The sequence below is a fragment of the Sphaeroforma arctica genome (genome assembly GCF_001186125.1).
Source record: "Sphaeroforma arctica JP610 unplaced genomic scaffold supercont1.722, whole genome shotgun sequence".
Taxonomy (NCBI): Eukaryota; class Ichthyosporea; order Ichthyophonida; genus Sphaeroforma; species Sphaeroforma arctica.
The window spans coordinates 6,628-16,227 of NW_014039836.1; the positions used below are offsets into that span (position 1 = coordinate 6,628).

At 44.1% G+C, this 9,600-nt stretch overlaps 2 protein-coding genes across 2 annotated transcripts; one reads left to right on the forward strand and one right to left on the reverse strand.

The window, feature by feature from the left end:
- The first annotated feature begins 1,937 nt into the window (after positions 1–1,937).
- On the forward strand, positions 1,938–2,955 carry SARC_08232 (hypothetical protein). The gene has a single exon (XM_014297795.1). The coding sequence runs from the start codon at positions 2,071–2,073 to the stop codon at positions 2,755–2,757; it is 687 nt and encodes a 228-aa protein (XP_014153270.1). The 5' UTR covers positions 1,938–2,070; the 3' UTR covers positions 2,758–2,955.
- Positions 2,956–4,946: 1,991 nt separating this feature from the next.
- On the reverse strand, positions 4,947–8,955 carry SARC_08233 (hypothetical protein; the record flags this gene model as incomplete). Its single annotated transcript, XM_014297796.1, has 4 exons — positions 4,947–5,850; positions 6,695–6,918; positions 7,731–8,290; positions 8,715–8,955. 4 exons carry the CDS (start codon positions 8,953–8,955, stop codon positions 5,055–5,057), a joined length of 1,821 nt encoding a protein of 606 aa, XP_014153271.1. The 3' UTR covers positions 4,947–5,054.
- Positions 8,956–9,600: the final 645 nt, after the last annotated feature.

Consider the following 9,600-nt stretch of genomic DNA (forward strand, 5'->3'; position numbering starts at 1 on the left):
ATATATATATATATATATATATATATATATATATATATATATATATATATATATATATATATATATATATATATATATATATAGTAACGTGTTAGGCCCTGACAACATAAAGAATTGGACGGAGAAGTGGGGGGATGTTTATTGTAGAGGTTGACCTAGGGATACCTTAATAAATCAATCTCATTGGCACTTAGACCGGCACTAAATCTGCAAAAAAAATTCCTCGTTTCGTCGAGTACTAAACGTATACTGAATCTCGTCCCGATCCGACTATTAGTTGAAAGTTATATAGGATTTCAGTTCTTACTAGAACTGGGTCAAACTAGCCGCATGTAAGCGTTATACAGGTCCATCCATACCTAACAGAACTTTCTGGCATTATAGCATACTACTTTTATGGTCTATGGGGGGCAATATGTGCGCGTATAGCGAGTCTGGACGTGTATTTCGGGTACCTCATATTTCAACCAGTATCTTTTGTACCAGTGAGAATATGAGGTACCTGAAATACATGTCCAGATTCGCTATACGTGCACATATAATCCCCTACAGACCATTAAAGTAGTATACTGTGTTGCCAGAAAGGTATGTTAGGTATGGATGGACTTGTATGATGCTTGCGTTTGGCTAAGTTGCCTGGGTGACCCAGTTCTGGTGCAAACGGAAATCCTTCATAACTTTTGAACCAATACATAGTCCGATCGGGATGAGTATTTAAAAGCATGCGTTCATGTTACTCGTCAAGACGAAGAATTTGCGACGTAAATACTAAGTTCCAATGAGAATGTTTTTAAGGTACCTCTGGCCCTGGGAGGCTGGGCCGCTGGGACCTGGGTCAACCACTACCCCCAGGCGGCCAGGCCCCACTTTTTATGTTGTCCAGTATCCGTGCCTATCTGTTTTTTAAATATATATTAAATATATAGTTTTGGTTTATGTTTCAAGTGATTTTCTCTAAAGCACTGCAGTCTGCTCTGCAGAGTGACGGTCCAACCGCCAGGGGTGTTTTTCAAAGTGGACATGAAAAATGGTGTCAGGACAGTCCCAATGACCTATTGCCTATAGGCTTTTGGTCACATTAGTGTTTTGAATAGGAGCTTTTTTTTGGACTAAACGGACTGGACAAGATCTATATTTCCGGACGGAATGGTCCGTAGTTGTATTTAAAAAATGTCCCAGCCAAATATCTATGGTATTTCAACCACCACAAGACTGATGACAAATATTTTAAAACAACTTTCTATTTTCTATTATTTTGCGTAAAAAACAGAAAACATACATATTTTAGCCTTCTATTATGTTCAATTTTATAGAGGGGGGCTATGTAAGTACAAACTGCATATTTATGTATATTAAAACTATCTCGGATTCTCGGACCGGGACTGAGGATTTCTATCTGGGACAAATGGACAAGTCGAGATTTCATTTGGGAGTGTGGGACATGTGGTCCGTGTCTTGTGGACAGCAAAAGTTCCTGTCGGCCCGGAGTAATTGCCCATTTAAAAAATAAATAAACAACCCTGCCAACTTGCCAAGCGTCAACCGGCCAAACGGGCAAACGCCAAACAGCCCATCGCCGCCGCTTGCCAAGTCGCCAAAATACGAATTTCACAAATGACAAATCGCAATATCAAATCCATATTTTTGTATTTTGTAAACCAAAAAAATATTTACTATACATATTTAAACATAAAAATTAAATATTTACAAAAAAGGTTGCTTGACTATCACTATAGTAAGGGCCCTTTTTTAAAAACAAAATAATAAAAAACGGGACGATGCTTATTTGATTACTGGATGAGATTTGAACCGCAAACTCGAGTGCTCGACTCCTCGATGATATACAACAATAAAGAACCAAAAGGGGCGCCTCTAAATGGCTATGTATTGGTATATTACCGATTTTGACCCTGTGAGAACTCTTTTATTGATCAGTATGACTATATATCTACAATCATTGTTTGGAGAATATAGGTAAATACGAGTGTGCGTTTCTATCACACAAGTCATTCCACAAAGGTCGAATGAGAAAATATTGAAGCCTTTTAAAGTATTCAAATATTAAAAAAGATGCGATACAATAATGTTTTACAAACAGTTGTCGCTGCAGGAACCGTAGTCTGCGCTGTGGTTTCAGGCTGTGGTGATGCTGGGGATGATTGTTTAGAAGAAGTAAATTTGTTCCTTGATAATAGTGCCGCGCAAGGGTTCACCGCCTTCCTATACACGGACACGGATGTGCAGTGGGTTGTTCAAATGAAGATTCTTGATATCTATTCGGGAGTTTACGATGATTGCACGACTGAGGATGGCCAATTCATCGATCTAAATTGGCATGTACATGTCGGAGCATCAGACAATGCCCAAGGTGTGGGCGCGGAATGTGCCGCCGATGCGGGATCCCCACCTGTCGGAGGGCATTATGATCCAACATTTGCTTGCAGTGCCGTCACTGGCGAACTCGAGGCATGTGCTGCTTTGGGGCGAACGGTTGACAACGACTATATGTATATGTGCTCCCCTGAATCGTACGAGACTGATCCGTACTCTTGCGAGGTTGGAGATTATTCTGGAAAGTTCGGCCAACTGCGATTCGAGGTAGATGCTGAAACTGAGTCAGCGGAAGTAGACGCGTCGGGTTCAGATCGATACGGTCCAAATCTTGAGCTCATCAACGGTAGATCGGTTGTATTCCACTGCGGCTCGCCTCGTGTAGTTTGTGGCAATCTGGCGCCAGCAAATGATAATGATGAATGAGGTGGTTTTCGTACTATTAATGGCAACTGCAGAAGGCGACTAAATCGAAAGCATTTATAATCCCATTGGGTTAGGTTCCACCGCTTGTTCGTACGTCAAAAGTTGCAATTTTTATATGGTATCGTTCTCAAGAGATAATTGGCTAGAAATAGTTATGGACGAAAGGCTAGCTTCATTAAATATATATTTAGTCTCTCATTCTCTCATGGATTTTGTGTCGATTTGACAGTTGTATGGACAATAGCATCTGGAGGCCCTTACAATATGTGTGTATCAACAAAATTGGAGTAACTTGCTGTGATAGACGTACTGACAATAGAATGTAAAGGATGCTTCGAAACAAATAGCTGATAACTAAAACGAACAGTTGACAAATGACACATGAACGCTGTTTTGATTTAATTGGCTTTCGAGATAAAGAGCTATCACGTAAAAACACTGTGTAGGACGAAGTAGCTGAAATAACTGCCATTCGAAATGTTTGCATTGTGTTCGCAGCCTTGCAAATACAATAACCACTATCCATTAGTAAATAGGATGCGAGTCGTTATTTGCGGGATTGACGGCTTGCACCTTGTATATATGTTTCCCACGGATTCACTGAATACAGCCATGTGTGCCTCAGCATTAGCCCCCATGTCAATCATTGTATAAACACTAATCCACAAATATCAAATATTCATCATTGACATATTGTACAATTGCAATAATAATTTAACTTTTGAGTGGATCACTAAATAGACGGTATTGTAAAGTGTGTTTGACGTCTGTATCAAGTTTATAGATCTAAAAGGAAGGAAAGTCGAGCCAGCCCGAAATAGATAATTTGCAGCCAACCGCGAAACACAAGCTATATATTTTCGCCATGTTACTGAGTTCCCCTTTTTAAGATCTCAAGGGCTACGGGACTATCATTATTTGAATATACAAACATATTTTAAATATACAAAATACAAATTATACATATTTATATAAAAAACTGGGTCTGTGTCAGGTGGTTGTATTTACAGTACCACAATATCCGATATCGCGATCAGATGGCAACGTCAGAATGTATTAGACCCATCTCTGTTGGACGTGTACAACTGTACATAGAACAAAAACGTCTGTTCAAAAAAGTAAGATATTCGGAGCCAATGAAAGCAATCATCGGGACTATGCCACGGTGGAGGATGAGCGCAACGACCGAAAAGCGGTGTTGCGGTGCAAAGTCGAACGATTCCTCCAGACTAAAGTTGGCAACCGTAGTACGAGCGTCTTTTAGTGCAAAAAAAAAAGGTGATCCGAACAAATAACCCAATGTAGTCGGACACACCGAATACTTTCAAGAGCAAGTAGCAATTCTCAGAGATGTTGCTGAGGATCTGATCTGTGCGTTTTTGTGCTTGCGCATGATAGCTTGTCTACGCCCTCTTGCTTTTCTGTCAGGATTCGGAGTGGTGGTTAACAATGCAAAGTTCATACAGGAGCAATTAACTGTGTTGTAGAAGTTTGTACTCGTGAGCTATACTTGGCCTAGTTTAGTTACAACGCACACCTATCGCAAAACCCATCTCGTATGCTGCGTGCAATTGCGTAGTATTTACCACTCTCAAGTAGTTGAAATCAAGCAACCTATGTGCTACGCACCACCTACCAGTATCTATACAGCCTGCCGGATATACTACTGAGACTATACCGCGGACTTGTGTGAGTAAATCCGTGGAAAAATTGCTTGTCTGTATGACTGCTCGGAGCTCTTGGGACGCGTAACGGCATGTTTCATTGTTTCACTGTGAAGTGCTTACGCAGAGGTACAACCTACAATTGTATGTTTCTACCTAACGTCAATGAGCCGCTACACGTGGTTTGATTGCTGCAGACAGTGGTCACACGTATGTCTAACGCAAGCCAAGTTGACCTGTACTAGACAGTCGGCCCAGAATTTAGTGATGTAGTGTTCAGATTTACTTCGCACCGCTTACTGTAAATCCAGTAAACCTAAGATACATGGCGGCACATTCGCGATATGGGAGGAGGCATTAGCGGGGGTGTATACAAAACGGCAAGAAGGAATGTACATGCCAGCCAAAACCGTATTATTTATATAGAAAAAGTTAACACAATTTGATGTTTAACAAGCGACTTTCATATCACCTAGCTTTGTAACAATCAAAATACAATAAAAAGACCCAGCTGAGCAAAACTATTTGTTGTCTCAATCTTTATTATCTTTATTTTACATTGTGCTGTACGGACGTTTACGGAACTTGTTTTGATCTAAATATAGTACACAGATACTATGCGCCTATATATGCTCAGGAAGGTGTTGGTCCTGTCGAGACCTTGTCCGCAGCGCTGGCTCGTTGCCGGGCAAAGCTCGTGTAGCACTTCTTACACACACGCTGACGACGCCTGATACCATGGTAGCTGACAAAGTCATTCGCGTGCTGGATGCACATGCTCATCGCACACATACGACAATGGTGTCTGCGCGTGCTGAAGCTGAAGTGTTCAGTACAACCGGGATGCGAACAACTATTGCCCATTTCCCAGTCATCTCGGGTCTTGGGCGGTTCCGAGATACTCAGCCGGCCTCGCGTCAGCATAGCTTCGTTGAACTGCGTGCTGGAGTGTCGTCTGACATGAAGTGGTCCTCTGACTGTACTCGGTGACTGAGTTTGTGACTGTGAGTGTGCACGCGCGTCCGCTCGGGCGACATCCTGCATGCTGGACCTGGTATTTCTCACCGCCCCATCTGAAGTACGCAGTCGCTCCTGATGCATGGTAGTGACTACGAAGGCCGAGGGTTTGGATTTAGACACTCTGCGTGTATGCTGTTGGGTGGGACCGGCACTCTCTTCTACTGTCAATTGTCCCTCCTCTGCATCGTCGGACCGGGCTTCGCTATCTCCCATCTGCTGGTCATTGTTACTACTGCCCTTGCCCTTATCACTGCTGCTACTGTAATCACTATCACTGCCATCACTCCCACAACTGCTTCCTTCCTTGTCACCAGCAACCTTTCCTTTGCCCTTGGGGGGTTCCGTTTGGTCTACAGTTTCTGCGTCGTTCGATGTGGTCGGTGCTGCCTCTGGCGCCCTCTCCCTGTCACTGTGAGTGGATAGGGAGAGGGGTGAGTATGTGACGTCTTATACAGCCGATGATATATAGATGTATTGATGTATTTGATATATGGTACATTGTATTTTTTATATTGTACTCGTTTGCGTTGATATTGTATTACTTGTGCAAAAATGGATGTGTGCGTTTGCTAGCGATGCGCATATCAGTCGGAGTGACGCTTCGCCGTGAGCCTGGGGAGTACATTGTCCAAACTCAGCAAACCTTAAGGAACCCTGGTATTTTGCCGCCCCTATATCGAGTGGACTAGTAGCGAAGGGACAAACAGACTGGGCCCAGCTGTATTTCTCGTGCTCATACACCCAAACTATACACAGATACCTAGCCCACAAGCCCTTATGGTGCGCAGTCCGTAACCATAGCAACGTAGTCGCAGTGAAACTAACCCCCTGTATTTCACTTCCCTATGACACTGTCACGTTCGTGTCAGCATCGCATACTTCTGACGCGAAGTGTACCGTACCGTACCAGACGGGCTGTACAGATCTCATCGGGAGTGCGCTAAACATTCATATTTACAAAACATGGTTTAGCGCTTGTATGTAGCTACGCGACGATGGGGATGGGTATGCACGTATAGAGACTCATACACACCATGCGAGATGGTGATGGCATTAGGTATGCGTGGTAACTAGATCGGGTATGGCTCGCGCGGTTCAGCTACAACAACATGGTCACTTGCTCCTGCACGAACTCGGTGTAGTTCATCACCGCGTCGAACCCTGGCACAATGGGGTGGAGGTTCACATGAGCACCAACGCAGCAGCACAAACACACGCACACAGCCCATAACAGAAAGATCACCCAGGTATACCACGCATCCTTCTTCATCGCCGCCATGTCCTGTTCCAGTTGCTTGTTGGCGGTGACTAAGGCTTCCATCTGTTGCTTCATACGCTCGTTCTCTCGGGTGAGTTGTTCATTGTCCAACACCAGCGCCTTGTAGTCGTCGCGCAGTATCTCCAGCGCCACACAGTCGTAGCATTTGGCGTCATTGCCGCCGATATCGCGCTCAGATTTCTTGCGCTCATTGCTGATCTGTGTACAGTATGGAGCAAAGACAGTTTAACATGTCGCTTGTGAGTGAGGCGACGAGTTAGTCCTATTTTTATCCACGCATAGAAATGAACGGCAGAGTCTGTCTGCATCAAGTACCCACAGCTGAGAGCACACGGACCGTAACGGGAAGAATACGCAGTCTGTTTAGAAGTGAGTCGGAATTGAGGATTTTGCAAAGGTTGCATCTTGTCAGACCAGCTGATTGCTGTGCTAACCCATACGGTATGTTGGTTACGTGACAACCGTGAAGTTAACAATGGTAAGTGAGTCTACACACAAGCCTGTACAACCGCACTTATTCAACGACAGATCATCATCTGATATAGAGATGGGGCATACATAAGTGATTATTTCTAGTGCCTATATTAGGGCACCTGGTTGTGATAAAATTAGCATTCGAATTCTGACTCACAAGCCGAAAAGACGGACAACACACAATACAGTGAGATGTACCACACACTGATTCGAGAATTCTATCTGCGTATTGCAGGGACCCAATATGTTCCCACAGCGCACATCGTCTAAGTGCGGCTGGCATAGGCGCAGAGGGGGTTATTGATGATAGAAGTATACACCACCCATAGTCTCACAATAACTTGAGAATTTTTCGCCGACTTAGAGGTGACCTGGCTCGATTTCAAACAGATGACCATGCATGTCCATCACATACAATATCTCACGTATTGTATGTATTGTATGTGCACGGTATATGTATATGTAACTGTATATGTATATGTATATGCAAATGTATATGTAAATGTAAAAGTATATGTTTATGTACAATGACATACCTCTGCCGCTCGAGCATCCAGCGCGCGCATGATCTCGTCCACCGATGATGTGGTACTCAAACCACCAACAGAAGCCCTACTATCCGCCCGGGCAATATGTGTGTCGGTAGAGTCCACTCCGGCTGTGTCTACTGTACTCCCGCTTGCTTCAGCTTGCGCCTGCACTTGGTTCGCATCGGTAGGCTCATCTGCGGCTTCAACTGTCACTGTGGACACAGGCGTATCTCGCTCACTACCGCTATGTACTTGTGCGGGTGTGGGCGGCGGAGCCTCAGCCCCAGGCAGCTGGCCTTTGTCCTGCGCAGTGGGATCTATATCCGTAGCTGCACACCCTGTACTCTCCCCACCGCTGTTCTCAGCAGTCGGCTGTGTAGTGCCATGGCTTCCCTCAGCCTCTTGCACTGTTGTGTCACGCTGTGGATCACTTGACGGGTCTTGTGGGATGTCTTCTGGGCTTGCTTCGGGTGGGGGGGTTTGTGTGGGTGGTGGTGTGCTAGTCGCTGATAAGGCGGCTTTGTTGAAGTTCGCCATGATCTCTTCCAGTGTGAGCGCTGGCCGGGCTGTGACAGAGCATCAAGGGGGTTAAGGTTTTCCAGGGTTTATGGTTTTCCAAAGTTTAGGGTTTAGGGTTTGTGGTTCAAGGTTTAGGTGGGAATCAATGGGTATGAGAGGTGCGAGCAAGATTTGGTGTATTGTAGAAGAGGTGGTACGGACCATAAGGGTTTATGGGCATGAGAACCGCGAACGAGCTGTGCGTGGGTGTACGACCGAGATACGATGTGGTGCTGGAGGAGGTACTCTTCGATCGCAGAGTCTTGCACGAAGAGCAGACAAAGCAAATATTTGATCGCACACATATATAATATGTACTACAAATGCCCTCCTCAGACGCAGGTATATGATGTATTACACCACACACATAAAAACCAAAATACCAGAACTCACAAACCTCTGAATATACCTATTTATAGAATTTACACATACCTTCTTCGGGAAACAACTCGAGCACCTCAGTGTGAGCATACTTCTTGGCCATCTCCGCGGGAGTGCGGCCCATCTTGTCGGTGATCATAGGATCTGCGCCATTATCTAACAGCAACTTTACAATACGAGCGTCTCCCTCGGTTGCGGCTGTGATCAAGGGGGTCTTGCCAACGGCATTTGGCAAGTTAACATCAGCACCCGCCTCTGCAATAGAGCAGATACATCGAGTCCAGGTATGCATGGGTAAGCATGGTCAAATAGATAAAAGAACAGGGTAAATATAGGCAAGGAAAAGTATGGGTTAAATGTCCAGAATGAAGAATACAGGGAAGATGGTCGAAGACATAAGTAATTGCAACCGTACGACGCAGCTGGTATGTAAATTGCATTAACCCGCATGGGTGTCAGAGATCGCAAGTGTGCAAGTTAGATGATTGAAACGATTAACTAGAAACCCATACAGTGCACAAGTATATGAATGAGAGAGGATTTATAACAGAGTATCACATTGACGACATACTCCTTTATTTTTCATTTTGGAAGATATTAACGTACACGCCATCGGGCGCTATAAGAAAAACACGTGAACATGCTATACAGATATGCGCATGTACGCCTTGGCGATCAGATACCACAGTCCGAGCGTTCTGGAACTATCATCGCCATGAGTTTCAGAAAATAAATGTCATACACACGCATACACACGTACAAAAACACACGCATATGCACAAGCACACGCAAGCATACACACCGCACACGCACGCATACACACACACATTTATACACACACACACATATATATATATATATATATATATACATATACATATATATATATATATATACGTATACATATACATATACATACACACACACACTATATATA